At 62.9% G+C, this 16,020-nt stretch overlaps 1 protein-coding gene across 3 annotated transcripts in view; it reads left to right on the top strand.

Moving 5' to 3' along the window:
* Positions 1 to 377: 377 nt before the first annotated feature.
* Positions 378 to 16,020, top strand: part of POC1A (POC1 centriolar protein A) — a 32,558-nt gene continuing 16,915 nt past the window's right edge. Inside the window, exons 1-9 of one of the 3 annotated variants that reach the window (XM_028132356.2) lie at positions 378 to 435; positions 3,549 to 3,633; positions 4,437 to 4,608; positions 4,945 to 5,124; positions 6,307 to 6,414; positions 7,187 to 7,302; positions 10,573 to 10,706; positions 12,935 to 13,003; positions 14,511 to 14,606. In XM_028132356.2, coding sequence (XP_027988157.1) covers positions 4,448 to 4,608; positions 4,945 to 5,124; positions 6,307 to 6,414; positions 7,187 to 7,302; positions 10,573 to 10,706; positions 12,935 to 13,003; positions 14,511 to 14,606 — 864 coding nt within the window. In that variant the 5' untranslated portion in view covers positions 378 to 435; positions 3,549 to 3,633; positions 4,437 to 4,447. Of the gene's footprint in view, positions 436 to 471; positions 629 to 3,548; positions 3,634 to 4,436; positions 4,609 to 4,944; positions 5,125 to 6,306; positions 6,415 to 7,186; positions 7,303 to 10,572; positions 10,707 to 12,934; positions 13,004 to 14,510; positions 14,607 to 16,020 lie in introns of those variants that run through there. The other 2 variants (XM_028132372.2, XM_008155100.3) reach the window with 2 other exon arrangements.

The raw sequence follows: 16,020 nt of genomic DNA, 5'->3' as shown, positions 1-16,020 counted from the left end.
AATCATTTAAGGAATTCCCGAAGGGCGAAGAGTTGGCTCTTAATAAGGAGCTGAGCGAAAACCAAGCCTACCGGGCGCTTTAAGAGGGTAAACAGACCAGAACTCACTTCCGGGACTCTTACTGCTTTCGCCGCCGCTAGTTAATCACGGGCTCTCAATCCCGCCCTCAAGGCATCTTGGGAAATGTAGTCCCAGTTCCCTCCAGACATCAGGTGGCGGCCGTCTTGGAACTGCATTTCCCAGAAAGCTGTGCTCGCCGGCTCGATAACCTGGCTACGGGCGGGTGGGGCGAACGCCTCGGCCAGGACTTTGGAAATTCCCAGGGAGGATGAAGCGTCGGTGGCCAGAGGCCTTGGGCGGCGCCGTCCATAGGCCGCCTGGCCTGGCCAAGGTTGGAGCGGAGGCCGTGGAGCCGGCCCTACAGCTCTGCTTCCGGTAGGGGAGCAAATAGCCAAGGCGCCGCGTCTCCTTTAACCGCGGTGGGCGGGGCGAGGGGACGCGACCGGCGTTGCTATTGGCGGCGGTTGGGGGCGCGGAAACTGAACGCGCCGCAACGGCAGCGGCTGCCTCCTCGGGCTCCTGCGGCGCCTCGGGCGCCCCGGGCCCCGCCATGGCCGCGCCCTGTGCGGTAAGTGCTTGCTGGCGGCAGCCGCCGGGCCTTGGTCTCCGCGCACGGACCATGGGTGCCTGGCCGGGGCACTGGCTGCGGGGGACGGGGGCCTCCGGGTCCCGAGCCCGTCTCCACGGCCCCGGTTTCCCGTCTGCAGGGCGCGCTGGGTCGGGGCGCCTCCTGCGTGCCAGGCCCTGTGCGGGCGGCCGGGCGAACGTTCCCGCGGAGGCCAGAGGGGTGGTTTCGAACTTGCAGGCCTCCCGGCTGGGTCGAGAGTCTGGACCGGGAGGCTGGATGGTGGCCTGTGGGTCCCTGAAGGCCCCTGGGGACTGACGTGAGCCGAGGACCCAGGCATTCGGACCCCTAATCTAGTGCTCTTCCCGCAAGACCCCCCCCCCTTCGTTCCCAGTATATACAAACCACCTTTTTTTGGGGGGGGGGGGTGAACCACAGAGTCCATGGGGTTGGGGGAGAGGGTGTTGGGAGATGTCAGGGGTCCCCGGGCCAGGGGTGGACCTGAACTTGGCTCTGCCCACGGAGCCTAGAGGTGGGCGCTGTCTTACTCGCGTTCTTCCCAGAGAGTCGGCAGGGCAGTTGCTCTGTTGGGGGCCCTCCCCCAGCTGCCACGCCCTCTGTTGAAAGGGGGACGCGGGCAGGTGTGTTGGGGGCGGAGCTGGGCCCCGAGCCGTGGGCACCTTTGTTCTGGTTACCGCTCTGTAGGGTGGCGGTGGCCCCGCTGGGCTCCCTGGTGGTACTTGGGGCAGCGGGAGGTGTTTGCAGGCTGGGAGCGATCTGGGTGCTAAGGCGGGAGCTGCCCTTGGATGGAGAGGCTCCCCCGTGGGCCTGCTCCAAACTCCTGGCTGGATAATGCTCTTGGAGCAATGGCTCCCGGCTTCCTGAGCAGAGCCCGGCCTGGGGCCTGGCGCTGGGTGGGGTGGACATGGTGGCGATGCCAGGGGTCTCCCCGGGCTGACCTTTGGGTTCACAGGCCATTGCGCAGTGGGATGGAGCGGAAGGGGGTGCGATTCCTGAGACGCGGGCTGCTGAAAGGCACCCATTTTCTCTCTTTCTGTCTCAAAAAAATAACTGAGACGTTATTCACGTACCATGAAGTTCACCCTTCTAAAGTGTGAAACTCAGTGGTTTTTAGTGACTTCACAGTGTTTATTATGCAACCATCACCACTGTCTCATTCCAGAAGTATTTTGTCAACTCTGAAACCCCCATACCCAGTAAGCAGTCACCCCCTCCCTGTTTCGGGCTCTCCCCCAGCTCCTGGTCAACGCTAACCTATTTTCTGTCTCTTCGGCGCATTTTGTATAAATGGAATCAGACTGCCCTGGCCGGTTTGCTCAGTGGATAGAGCGTCGGCCTGCGGAGCGAATGGTCCCAGGTTCGATTCCGGTCAAGGGCATGTACCTTGGTTGCGGGCACAGCCCCAGTAGGAGGTGTGCAGCAGGCAGCTGATGGATGTTTCTCTCTCATGGATGTTTCTAACTCTGTCCCTCTCCCTTCCTCTGTAAAAAATCAATAAAAAGTACATTTTGTATAAATGGAATCAGACAAAGCATGGCCTGTGTGTCGGCTCTTTCACAGGAGTATGTTCTCTGGGCTCACCCGTGCTGTAGCGTGTGCCGGTGCTTCGTGCCTCCCCCGGCTGGGGGCTCCGTCACGTGGGCAGACCCCGTTTTGTTGACCCATTCATCCAGCGAGGCGCTGGGCTTGTCCACTTTCTGCCCGTTAGACTGAAGTGCTCGGCACATGGCTGTGCCGGTCTTTTGTGGCACGCTCTCAGTTCTTCCAGGTGTTCACCTTGAATTGCTGGGTCCATTGATAAATAACTCTTTAATTTTTTGAGGAACTGCCAAACTGCTTCTTACAGGGGCTCGTTTTTCTTGTTCTTTTTTTAAAAAACTTAAAAAGATTTTGTCTATTCTGGCTGTCTCACATTTTCATATGAATTTTAGGTCAAAATGTCAAATTCTGTAAAAAAAAACAAAAAAGCTGCCTGGGATTTTCATCGGGATTCTGTTGAATGTGTAGAACAATTTGGGGGGTATTACGCCTTAAAAATATCAGGTTTCCCAAACGGTGGACATGGGCTATCTTTCCATTTACCTGGGGTTTTTCCCCTAAGTTTCTTTCAATGGTATTTTATAGTTTTCAGTGGATACGTCTTATACTTCTTTTGTTAAATCATTCCTATTTTACATCTTTGAAGTGTGTCATAAATAGAACTGTTACCTGACTTTCAGATTGTTCCCTGTTGGTATACAAAAATACAATTGAGCCCTGGCCGGTTTGGCTCAGTGGATAGAGCATCGTCCTGGGGACTCAAGGGTCCCAGGTTCGATTCCGGTCAAGGGCATGTAACTTGGTTGTGGGCACATACCCAGTAGGGAGTGTGTAGGAGGCAGCTGATCGATGTTTCTCTCTCATCGATGTTTCTAGCTCTCTGTCCCTCTCCCTTCCTCTCTGTAAAAAATCAATAAAATATATTTAAAAAAATACAATTAATTTTTATATATCGATTTTGTATCCTACAACCTTACTGAACTTATTTGTTAGTTCTAATAGTCCTTTAGTGGGTTCCTTAGGATTTCTTTTTTTTTTTTTTTTAATATTTCTTTATTGATTTCAGAGAGGAAGGGAGAGGGAGAGAGAGATAGAAATATCAATAATGAGAGAGAATCATAGATAGGCTGCCTCCTACATGCCCCCTACTGGGGATCAAGCCCACAACCTGGGCATGTGCCCTTGGCTGGAATTGAACCTGGGACCTTTCAGTCTGCAGGCCGACGCTCTATCCACTGAGCCACACCAGCTAGGGCTAGGACTTCTTTATACAGGGTCATGCTGTGAGTATTGTAAACCCCCGCCGCTCGCCCAGAAAGCCTCTTCCTCATCAGCTGTCCCACATTTGACCTGTCTCCCCCAGGAGGACCCCTCGCTGGAGAGGCACTTTAAGGGCCACCGAGATGCAGTTACCTGTGTGGACTTCAGTCTCAACACGAAGCACCTGGGTAAGGAGCCACCCTGTCCTGGGCACTAGCTTATGAGCTGCGAAGGCCAGGGGTCCCCAGGGAGGTGTGGCCTGGGGAGCAGCGCACTGTGAGGACCCAGTGCTCCCTCTGGACCGGCATCGCGCTCTGGGCAGCCCGCTCTGGGCGCTGGGCTTCGAGGTGTGAGGCTCAGAGAGGTTGGGCGCCTTTGAGGGTGGGACTGGGGTCTGTGGTTCCCCCCTTGAATCTGGCCTGTGGAGTGGGCCCTAAACAGCGCTCCTCTCCTCAGGCCTCCACTGAGTGTTGTCCACAGGGATGTGGGCGCCTAGGAGATGCCTGCCAGAGGGAAGGATGGGGAGCAGGCCCAGCACCCTCTCCCCCACGCCCTTGTGCTGCAGCTGTGCCCTCTTGAGCCCCCAACTTGGCCGCTCGGGGGTTCGTACACAGCGGCCGTGGCTGTGTCTTGCTTGTTTCTATGGGCCAGATTCCCTCTTCATCTTAGGGTCTAGGTCCCCTGCCAGAGGCTGCTGGTCTTGGAAACTAAACTCATTTTTGGTTCATTTTGGGGACTCCCCATGGCTTCTGAGGGGTCAAAGGCCCATTGGGTTGGACTTGCTCTCCAGTGCCCTCAGCGGTGTCTGGGACCTGCAGCCCAGGGCTGGTTCCCATGGGGCCTGCTCCACAGGCCTGGTCGGCATTCACTGGAGGTGTGGCTGTTCCCGTGGGGCAAGGGGAGCTGCTGCTGTCCTGTCCCTGTCACCCCAAAGCCCTGCTGGGGACTCGAGGCCCACAGAGCCGAGGGTCACGGGTTCCGCTCTCCTCAGCCAGCGGCTCCATGGACTCGTGCCTCATGGTCTGGCACATGAAGCCCCAGTCACGTGCCTACCGCTTCGCGGGCCACAAGGACGCTGTCACCTCTGTGAACTTCTCCCCTTCCGGACACCTGCTGGCCTCGGGCTCCCGCGACAAGACCGTCCGCCTCTGGGTACCCAATGTGTGAGTTCCACACTTTGTGGTCCTTGTCTGCGTCTGGGGCCCTGGGGCCAGCACCCTCCCCACCCCGATCCCCATCCTGCTCTGGACTGGTCACCGTGGGACATCCCCCCACTCCCGAGGAGGTGCCATTGGGAGCTGAGGCCTCGGTGGGGGCCCTCCCATCAGGGTCGGGAGAGGAATTGGGGGCTGACCCCGGCCATTGTGGAAGCGACGCGCCGGCTGCTGCTGCACGTGGGTGCCGTGGGGGCTCTGGACGCTCAGGCCCGGTGGACTTAGGGAAGGGCTCCCAAGGGGGAGGGCCCTCCCGTCGCTGATTCTGGGTGCCTGTCCTCGCAGCAAAGGTGAGTCAACTGTGTTTCGTGCCCACACGGCCACGGTGCGGAGCGTCCATTTCTGCAGCGACGGCCAGTCCCTCGTGACAGCCTCCGACGACAAGACCGTCAAGGTGTGGTCCACCCATCGCCAGAAGTTCCTGTTCTCCCTGAGCCAGCACATCAACTGGGTCCGCTGTGCCAAGTGAGCGTCCTGCCCAAGACTCTCGGAGGCACCCGGGGGGTGGGTGTACAGAGGGCCTGCCAGGCGCCAGCACCCTGACCTTGGGCAAGGTAGCACTCCCTAATCTTCCTGAACCTGGCTTCCTTATCAGGAAATGGGAACAATAATACCTTTTCCATTGTAAGTTGAACTGCTTCACTGAACTGATGGGTGACAAGTAGTTATCCGGTTGTCATGGTGACAGACACCAGGGCTTAAACAGCCCAGGGCAAGACAACAGCGATAAGATGACGTCAGCACTGCCACCCCGTTTCCTCTGACTCCTCCTGGCAGTCCTGGGGGGTGGGGGTGTCACTCGGTTTGCATGAGGAAACTGAGGCTCAGAACAGGGCAGCATCTTGCCCCGGGCACAGGGTGGGTGTGTGCAGAGCTGGGTCCAGCCCGTCCCTGCACCGAGGTCCCCTCCTTTCCTCCCGGGGTGCTGCTCCTCGGCTGGATCTCGCTCCAGGTCTGTCGGACGGGGCCAGGCTTCTTGCTGGCCTTTCCTTTGGTGTGGGGAGCAGTGCTGAGGGGTCGGGGGGACCCAAAGGACCTTTCGGAGGCCATAAATGTGTCTGCTTCCAGCTTTTTCTTGCTTTCAACAGAGGTCTCACCTGTCAGATCTCTGATCCAGTGGAGGAGGTTGGGGGTGTGGGACACTGGGAGCCACAGGAGTCATGGCTGTGATCTGGGGACCCATGCAGGTTACACGTTCTCCAGGGCACCCGTTCCCTTGCGCTGGGAGGTCCCTGAGGCTCAGGCCTCACCGTCAGGCTCCTGGGAGAGGAGGGGCCAGGCCAGCAGACAAGTGGCCGTGCCCCGGAACCCCCACATTGTTGCTGGCAGCTTGTGTGTTGCTGACCCACTGGGAGTCAGAGGCTCGGGACCTGGAACAGCGCGGGCTCTAGGCCACCTTAACACTGACAGCACCAGCAGTCCCTGCGCACATCGCCCCTCCCCACCATGCGCGGGGCCTGCCCTCCTGTGCCTGCCCCATCTCACAGAGGGGCAGCCGCGGCCCAGGGTCACTGGGGTCAGAGCAAGGCATGTAGCCTGCTGGTTCCTGGGGTCAGGTGGTGGCAGTGCAGGAGGGTGGCTGTGGGAGGTGAGGTGTGGCGCCCGTGACAGCTCAGCCTGTGGTGTGACTTGCCTTGCCTGACTCAGGTTCTCCCCCGACGGGCGGCTCATCGTGTCCGCCAGTGATGACAAGACTGTCAAGCTGTGGGACAAGACCAGCCGGGAGTGTGTGCACTCGTACTGCGAGCACGGCGGGTGAGTCCCCGGCCGCCTCCGCCTGCGGAGCTTCAGAAAGCAGGGGCCGGGCAGCCATCTGCCCCCCGCTGGCCCCAGCCGTCCTAGTGGCTGGAAGGTTCAGCCCACCCCTGCCAATAAGGGGGGGAGCTTAACCCCTTGGGGTGGGCTCTACCCCAGGGCACGTAATTCTTGGGGCCCTCTTTTCACTCTCTGCTTCTCAGAATTGTGATGTCTCTGAAAGCAGTTGAACCCACACCCCCTAAAAGCGCGTAGGTGTGATCCCTGTGCGGTGGTGGCTTTATAAGTGAAAGGGATCGCGACCTTGTAGCGGGCGGTGGCTCTTCACACTGCCGTGTCATCGGGAGCAGGAGGGGCCTGCAGCTCAGCACGACTCCCCTGTTCTGGGTTCCTAATGCACCCGAGCTTCTGCCCTCAGTGAGCCCCTCTGAGAGCTGGCCATGCTACCCCCCGGGTGTCCTGCCTGGGTACACTGAGGGCCCCAGGCTCTGCTGGCCTTCGCGTGGGCCTCAGCGGGCAGGCCTGTCTGCCTCCAGCCCTGGCGAGGGCGCCGTCTCTGCCCCAGAGCCCCGAGCAGCGCTGACCTTGGTCTGAAGACTGCTTTCTGCCCTTGTGTTTCGAAGTTGGTGCTGGGCCTTGCTCAGGTCGTTGCTGTCACCGCTCCTCCTTGCTCTCCTCGGCCACCTGCTACAGACGGTGGGGGGAGCATTCTGGGGCAGCACGAGCAGATGAGAGAGCACAGGCCTCTGACGTGACGGCCCTGTCTCTCCAGCTTCGTCACCTACGTGGACTTCCACCCCAGCGGCACGTGCATTGCGGCCGCCGGCATGGACAACACGGTGAAGCTGTGGGACGTGCGGACCCACCGGCTCCTGCAGCACTATCAGCGTGAGTGTCCGCGCCCCGGGCTGCTGCCAGCGCTGGCCGAGTGCCGCCTCGGAGAGCCTGTGGGCAGCCCTGTCGGTGGGGGAGCCCGGTCCGTCAGGATCTCCAGGGGCGGGTAGCCTTGGCCAGGAGATGGACAAGCCCTTTGTCCCACTTCGGAGTGGCAGAGGCGCATGCTCACTGCAGGGCCAGCTGGGGAGCCCTTGCTGGGTCTCTGGCCCGGGCTCCTCTCCAGGGGCACCTCAGGCGCGGCCTGTGCCACTGCCTCCCCCTGTAGTCGAGGCTCTGCCCCCAGGGCCTCGCTGGCAGCCCTGGCCTGCGAAGGGGCCTAAGTTTAAGGTTCATGGGCTCACTTCCAAAATTCACACTGAACACGGGAAGGACACGTCTGGACAAGGTGTGGGCCTGCGGTTCAGAGCAACACCCCACAAGCCCTTTCTAGTGGGTTCTCCGATGCTGGAGGACAGCACTTTCTTGGGGTAACCAAAGTGACAGGCCTCCAAGAAGGGGGAGCGGGTGGACTTGAAGGGCACGTGGTGGAGGGGGCTCTGCACCCACATCCGTGTCCTAGCTGCGTGACTTGGGTGGGTCGTGACGCCTCTGGACTTCCTGGGGCAACGACGGGGCCTCTCGCAGGTGGTGCTGGGAGGGTAGAGTTGGTCCGTGGAAGAGCTTGGAGAGTGCCTGGCACGAAGCGGGAGCCAGGGAAGTCCGAGTGACCACGACAAGGATGCTGCTGATGCTAGGTCTCAGTCTGGAGTCGGGAGGTGTGGTGTCCCCGCAGGCCAGGCTCCGTGGTCAAGGCCTGCAGTGCCCTGCACAACCACCAGGTGGCAGGGCCAGCCACAGGAACCAATTTTCTCCACAGAGCCTTGGCGTTTGTCACTGATGATGCCCCTTTCAGAGGCTTCTAGAACAGCAGCTCCTAGAGCTGCAGTGGGGGTCTGCCCTCTACCTGGAGGCCACGCCTCTCCCCCCCCCCCGCCTGGCTTAGAGGCCCTTCTTCTGCTCCAGGCCTGAACTGGATGTTGGGGAAGGTGGGCAGGCACAGAGGAGCCCTGGCGTCAGCCGGAAGGGCTTGGACAGGGAGAGTGGGGAGGTGCAGGGTTAGGAGTGCAGGCTGCCCCTGTCTGTGAAGGGGTGGCACCAGTGCCCTGGGTACGGGTTCCTGAGGATGGTCATGCCGTGCGGGGAGTGTGGTTGGGGAGGCTGGGCCCGCCTGAGGGTCGGGAGCCGGGTCTGCTGGTGGTGGGTGCAGCAGTGGGCGTCCATTGGGGCAGGCCTTGAACGCCGTGCTCTGGCCCAGTTCTAAAGATGCAGGCTGGCTGCAGCGCTGGGACCGGCCGTCCCTGGAGTGAGGGATGAGCGGCACCTGAGGACCAGTGCCGGGAAGTGCGTGGCAGGAAGCAGAGTGGGTGGCAGGCGGGTGGGCTGTCCGTGCCCGATGTCCGAGTGGGGGCTGAGCGTCAGCGGAGCAGGTCCGGCCGGGATGGGTTTGGAGCAGAGGTAGGAGCCAGTGCTGTGGGTGGAGGGGCCAGCTGGGCCCGGGATCTAGCATGAAGAGGGCTGCGGCCCCTCCCGGGGCCATGGGAGAAAAAGGCCCACAAAGCAGCCGGTGGGGGGGGGGGCTGCGGCCCCTCTCCCAGCACGAGGGCTGAGGAGGCAGAGCCGGGTGAAGAAAGCGGGGTCTCCTGTAGCGGGCGGTCGGGGCGGGGGGGGGCACAGAGCAGTCGGGAAGGTGGAGGTGCTGTGGGGAGGTCCCTGGGGTCCTAGGGAGCAGGCTTGGCGGTGGGGGTGGGGGGGGGAGGTCAGCGACTGGCAGGGCTGGGGCTCGGTGGCCTCAGGGGCCCAGGCCCAAGGGACCCTGTGGGGAGGTTTCAGCCTGGCTTTGCTCTGCCTTTCCTCTTGTGCCAGCGCCACTCGGTGAGCTCAGCACTGCTCCCTGCCGCCATGTAGGTCAGAGGCTCCGGGGGGCTGGGGTACCCCGCAAACAACCGAATTCCCTCGGAGCTTCGGGCAGGGTACGTGGTGGTGTTCACAGGGCAGCAAGCCCCTCCCCCCACCCTAAGCGCCAGCAGAGCCTGGTGGCTGGGGGGCCACCCTCTTTGTTGCTGGAGGGACCTGGCCAGGTCTGCTCTGGTCACTGGCCCCCAGACAGCTCGGTGGCAGCACCTTCTCCCGAGAGGCTCTCCCCTGCCCAGGGCGAGGCTGATTCTCCAGCCTGGCAGCTGCGGGTGCTGTCCCTGATCCCCAGGAAACCCCGGGGGAGGTTTTAAGGACACAGTAACAGCCAGGTCACCCCAGTGACGGGTGAACCCCAGGCACTCCTGAGTGGGCTTTGGGTGTGTGAGGTTGTTGGCTCTATCGGGAGAATTCCGTTCGCGATACTGCGTGGCCAGCTGCCCCATGGATGTGCTCCCCGCAGGGCACGCCTGGCCGCCGGGTGGATGGCCCCTTGGGCTGTAGGAGGGAGCTGGTGCTGTTTGTCTCAGGCGAGGGGTTGTTGGCTGCGGGCGCTCTGGTTTCCCAGCTCAGCAGGGAGTCGGCAGGTGCCGGGCCTGGGAGCGCCCGGCCCGCGGAGGTGGGTGAGGCCCATACGTCCAGCCACACTAGTTGTTCAGACATGTGGGCAGCAGCCCCCGCCCCGAGCCACAGCGTGCTTTGTGGCTTCCAGGCACGTGCAGGTCTGTCACCCCGTGGCCAGCCCGGGGGTCAGTAGGCTGCTCCCCGTCTCACAGGGGCAGTTTGAGGCTTGCCCACGGTCATGCAGCACGAAGCTGAGAATCTGGGTCTGCGACTCAGGGCCCCTGAGTCTGGCTTCTGTCCATCATCTGACGCTGGGCTCCTGGCACCAAGTTGATGCTGGTAATTGGCTTGCCCAGGCCCCTGAGGGCTTGGCCCGGCCTCGCTGGAAGCGTTAGCTAGAGCTCCCCGTTCTCTGTCCCCTAGGCCGCAGCCTCCCCCAGGTGTGGTCACGGGGTTTTACCGCAGCTGTGCAGCCAGCTGTGCCCCTTGGCTTGGCCTCTGAGACCGAAGGGGCTGGTCAGAGGCAGTGCAGTCTCCCCGCGCTGGCCAGCTCATGGGCCCTCCCCCACCCGCCCAGCAAGGCGTCCACGTGACATTCACGGTCGAGCAGCTGTCCTGGGAAGTCCTGTGGGGCTCCTCGGAGCGAGGGCCACCCCGCCCCAGCCTCGGGTGGCCTGATGGCCCGTCCTCAAGCCTCAGCAGGGCCCCGGGCCTCCCAGCCACGCCTGACGGGTGCCCCTTCCCCAGTGCACAGCGCCGCTGTGAACGCCCTCTCCTTCCACCCGTCGGGAAACTACCTGGTCACCGCCTCCAGCGACTCAACCCTGAAGATCGTGGACCTCATGGAGGGCCGGCTGCTCTACACGCTCCACGGGCACCAGGTGAGGGGCCTGCGCCGTGTGGAGTGGGGCCATCGAGGCGGCAGTTTGTGGTCCCCTCGTTGCCTGGGCGGTGGGGTGAGATGCAGGAACAGGTTTGCCCCCATCAGACCTGTGACCTCCATCAGAGTGCTGGGCCCGGCCCGCAGCTGAGTAGGGACTAGGGGGTTCAGTAGGGTAGGAGGGGGCAGGCGGCATCTGGACGTGGTTGTCAGACTCCCCTGGGCTGGTTGAGCGCCGCCTGTCCCCTCAGGACCTGGGCATCTCTTGGTCCCGCTGGAGTGGAGCCCTGGAGCCACTGCTCTGCTGGCCTCGGGGTCTCCAGGCTCTGCAGGCACCGCCGCCTGGGAGCCTCAAACAGCGAGCGGGAGGGAGACCTGCCCATCTGTGGGAATCCCTGGGCTCAGGGCAGCTGTGCGGGAACCCCTGGGCTCGGGGTGGCTGTGCGGGGGAGGCTGTGCGGGAACCCCTGGGCTCAGGGCGGCTGTGCGGGACCCCCTGGGCTCGGGGCGGCTGTGCAGGGCAGCTGCACACCTGAGTGGGGCTTGCCGGGGTCTGCAGGTCTGCTTGCTGTGCCCCTAGTAGTCAGGCCCATCGGCTCTTCTCCCCCAGGGCCTGAGTCCCGGAAGCCAGGCCTGGTATCCGAGGGCCCTGGGCGGCTGGGGTATAGTGCCCTCTCTGAGCTCTGCAGTCTTCCTGTGTCATCTGCCCGGGCCCTGCCAGAGAAGCAGGAGGAAATGGGGTCCCTGCTACTTGCTGTATCCAGGACTGACTTGGGGGTCAGGACTGCCCAGGAGCCTCCTCCCCCAGCTCCCCTCGCTGCAGCAGGAAAACCCCGAGAGGAGGGGCTCTCCCACCAACCGCGGCTGCCCTCCGGAGCCTTGTGCCCCGAGCAAGGCCCTGTAGCTGTGTGGCAAGCGGGGAGGCAATGCACTCGAAATAGAGGCTCATTTTTCTGTATTTTCTGCAACATCTCAAGCTGTGCTCATTTGGTTTAAGTCCCAGAGCTATTTGGGAGAGGGTGGTGGGCGGGATGTGGGTGGGAGTTAAATCTGGTGTTTGTGGCTGTGCAGTTGGTGTTCGTGTCTCTGTGGAGTGACTGAGTGGCACAGGGACCACTGGCATATGGTTCCACGCGCCCCAGCTGGCCCACCGTGCGGGCGGGCAGCCATTGCTGAGCCCGGAACCCCACCCAGGGCTGCTGTCTGTGCTCGGGAGCTTGGTCGTTGTGCAATCACGGGCTCAGATACAGATCCACCGATGTTACTGCGGCTTGTGCATACGGGGCCCCGCTGGGCTGGGACAGTGGCCGCCAGGGGGCCTGGCCTGCCGGAGGTGAGGCAGCGGTGTGACTGGCCTGGGCGTGTGGGCCACCTGGGCTGCTCCAGGGGAGGGAAGGTCATGCCTCCTGGCCTGGATGGTTAAGAGGGGGAACAGCCCTGCCTAGTTTGCCTACAGACACAGGGTTGCAGGTTCAATCCCTGGTCCCGGTCAGTCGGGGCAAGTGTGGGAGACAACCAGTCGATGTGGCTCTCTCACCTCTCTCTCCCTCTCCCACACTCCCCTTCCCTCTCTCCCCCCCAACCCCTCTCGCTTCCACTTCTAAAAATCAATGGAAAAAATATCCTCGGGTGAGGATTTAAAAAAAGGGGGGGGGGGACAGCTCATTAGTTTCAACGTGAGTCACCCAGCCGTCGGCCTGGCCTCTGTCCCCTGCCTGCAGCCCCCGGTGGAGGGCTGGGAGCGGATGTCCTGGCCATGGTCAGGAGAGAGCCTCGGCGTGCCAGGGCAGCAGCTCCGCCCCGAGGGCCTCCTTGCTGGAAGGACCTGGGACACACAGCAGCTCAGCAGACGCTGGCGAGCGAGCGAGTGCGGAGCCTCCTGGGGGGTTGCTAGGAGGAGGGTCTGAGTGCGGTCAGAGGCCAGAGCGCCCGCTGCCCCGGCCGGGATCGGTCACTGCCTCGCGGGCTGCTGGCCTCTCCTTGGGAAGTGGGGACAGTGGTGCCAGCCCAGCGTGGCTGCCAGGGTGGGCTGTCCTGCTCATCGCACAGCCCGTGACCTGGCTTCGTCCTGGCAGAGGTCTGAGGGTGGCGCTCACGCCCGGGTTGGGGACCGAGGCCGGATGAGCCCTCAGCCCTTGGTCCGGGGTTGCGGCCGCTCAGCTCGGGTTTCTTGCCGTGCTTCTGGAATCTAGGGTGACCTTTGCGTGCGTGCTTCTCGCTTGTTCACAGGGTCCGGCCACCACTGTCGCCTTCTCCAGGACCGGGGAGTACTTCGCTTCCGGCGGCTCCGACGAGCAGGTGCGTGAGGAGCGGCCTGGATCTCCCCGGTGCTGACCGGCGGAGTGCTGACCGACCGGCCGGGCTGAGGGGGCTCGGGGAGGCAGGGCCAGCGTTCCTCGTGGCTTTCAGTGGCCATGGAGGCAGGAGCTGGGGGCGGGTGCTCAGACCCAGGGCCCTCGCCTCCCCAGAGCAGGTGCCGACCCCCATGGCAGGGCGGCCATTCTGAGCCACTCCTGACCTGGTGGGCCGCCCAGGGGGCCTCTCCTGATGCCGGGCCTCAGCTCTGACCGCTCAGCCTCCCTCCCAGGGAGCCCAGCTGCAGCCCCGTGGACGGTGTTGGTTGTGTGTCTGCCAGGAGATCGGGGTTGGGGGCGGGGGCTTCTAGCACAGCTCAGGTGAGAGACGGCAGGCGTCTTCCCAGACCTGCACTAACCAGACGAGGGAGGAGGAAAGCAGGGGGACCCCAAGCCTTCCCTGGGCCGGGAGGAGGCCTGGCTGGCGGCGTGGGAGTCAGTAAATTCACGGCACACGGCAAGTCCTGGTGAAGACGGGCACACGGTCCAGGAGGCAGCCTGGGAGCACGCAGGGCTTGTCCACACTGGCCCGTCCCCGGGCGGCTGCTGCCGTCCGCGCCCACTGCCTCCCTGAAGTCGGTTCTGAGGGCCTCGGGGTGACCTCTGCCAGCGTCCCTTCCTGTCCTGGTGGCCCTTTTGCTGCTGGAATTGGCCCAGCGGTGGGACGCCCGGGGCACGCTGAGTTGCTTCTTGTGCGGATACTGTGGCCGCTGTCCTGGAAGTGGGCCTACCCGAGGGCAGCCACACGAGGCTGACACCCTCAGCAGGGGGCGCTCTTGCCACCCAGGAGCCTCCAGACGTGAAGGTCCTCCCAGTGGGAGGTGAGCTAAAGCGGGGGTTGCCCACTTCTCCCTAGTGCCAGTGTCTGTGCTGAGCTGGGAGCCTCCCTGCAGCCCTGTGAGGGGGGAACTAGGATTGTGCCCTTTTCACAGAGGAGGAAACTGAGGCATAGAGAGGTTGAGTCCCTTGCTTAGAGTTGGGTGGAACCGGGATCTTCACTCCCGTGGTCTGGGCTGGAGTCCACATGTCCACCACTTCTCATAGCCGCAGGCAAGGCCACTGCTCTTGGGACCCCTGTTTTAGTGGGGAGACATGATAAGTGAGGAAAAGGGACAGATTAGGCAGCGACCCCAGTGCTCTAAGGGAAGTAGGGGCCCTGGTGAGAATTAGGCCGGGAAGGCCTCTGAGCAGGGGGCGGTTTAGCGGCCGGGACAGCCCAGGCAGGGGACCAGCAAGTGCAGAGGCCTGGTGGTGGCCCGTCCAGGTCCCCTCCAGGCCTGTCCAAAAGGCCCGCTCTGCGGAGGTGGGGCAGGTCCCAGTTGAGCTGGGGTGTCAGGTGGGGATCACTGTCCTGCCTCTGGCCCGGAGCTATGGGAGCGGCCTGTGGGCCCATCTTCTCCATGAGGAGTGGCGAGGGCGTCTCCCCTAAGTCTGTTTGCTCGTCTCGGCAGGTGATGGTCTGGAAGAGCAACTTTGATGTGGATTACGGAGACGTCGCGAAGGGGCCGAGGCCTCCGGCCGCGCTGGCCAGCTCCTCCAGGAACCTGGTAAGCGGCCTGCAGGCGGGCGTGAGCCTGGCAGCCTGGGTCACGGTGAACTGCATTGGGCTCGGAGACGGTGGGGGTCAAGGCTGGTCACGGAAGTGACTAGTAAGACCTTGTCATTTAGCGAATACGCTTCGGCCCTCGTGGTGTTGCTTTGTTTCAGATTTGGGGTGAGCAGCCACGGCGGGAGGGCCGCAGAGCAGGCGGGCTGCTGGGGCCTGGGCCCGGCGGCCCACTGGGCAGGGTGTTGCCACGGCACCCGCTGCGGGGGTGAGGCCCGAGGCACGGTTCCTGGAGGGCGCAGGCTGCAGCCACAGCTGGGCCTGTGGTTCTCACTTCCTTTTGTTTAAACCACGGAAAGGAAGTGCCTCAGCTACAAGCCATTTCAGCGCCGTGGTGGTCAGAGGGCACTCCGTGTTCCTGAGTTAAAAGTCAGTGACGTTTGGGGGAACCGATAACTGAATAAGGTGCATTCAGCTTTGGCTGAAACCCACACTGCAGCCGAGGTTGCGAGCCGGAGGGTCTCAGGCCCCAGTGGTCGCAGGCTGGGAGCTCCCTCCTGGCCCCGGAGGCAGCGTGGCCTCTCCACCCCCGGAAACTGGCCCGGACAACAGGAAGTGGCTTGTCCAAGGCCCAGCGCGCCAAGGCTGCCCAGAATAGAACCAGGAAGCCTGGTCCATCCAGCCTTTGGCTACTAGGGACCCCCTCTTCCCCACGCTCCTGCCTTCCCCACCCCAGGGGAGGGCGCCCCCTGTCTCTCGGGAAGGCTGGTAACACCAAGTGGCGGACCCCACACCCCTCTTCTCGGAGTTGTGAGGAGAGGGACTTGGACAAAGGCAGGGCCTCTTGTCCTTCGTCCCGGCTCAGGGATGGGGGTGGGCACCCTTGCTTCCCAGAACTGTGGGGTCTGGTCACCTGGGAAGAGGCCTGTGGCGGGAAGCCAGCAGGACAGGGCAGGGTGGGCATCCCCACGGGGCTCAAGTGGAGGGAAGCATGTGGGCTCTGGGGTCTGAACCCTGCTGTGCGGCTCCAGGCAAAGACCTCACTTCCCCGCCTGGGTTTACGGTAAGTAACCAAAAGGACCTCTAGCAACTGGTTTTCTTCAGGGCAGACCCCGCTCCAGCCCACGGAGACTGTCCTTCCGTCCCGCCTGGGGGCTCGCCTGCACGGTCAGGCCTAGTGAGTGGGGTGGTGGCTGCCAGGGGCTTGGCTTCTCAGGGAGCCCATGAGCACCATCGCTGTGGGCCCTGCCCCCCCTTGCCCGCCCCCGCCCCAGCTCTCGAATCTCTGACCCCGCCCCCGGCTCTGCGTGCTCCGGGGGCCTTGGCCCTGAAGCCGAGAGTCACGGCCGGGCATTTGAGGACTAGGAAGCCCATCGGGCCAGGTGCTGGGTCTTGCATTCCTGACGGTGGGCTTG

The sequence above is a fragment of the Eptesicus fuscus genome, chromosome 18, assembly GCF_027574615.1.
Source record: "Eptesicus fuscus isolate TK198812 chromosome 18, DD_ASM_mEF_20220401, whole genome shotgun sequence".
Taxonomy (NCBI): Eukaryota; Metazoa; Chordata; class Mammalia; order Chiroptera; family Vespertilionidae; genus Eptesicus; species Eptesicus fuscus.
This window is presented reverse-complemented; position numbering and strand designations above follow the sequence as displayed.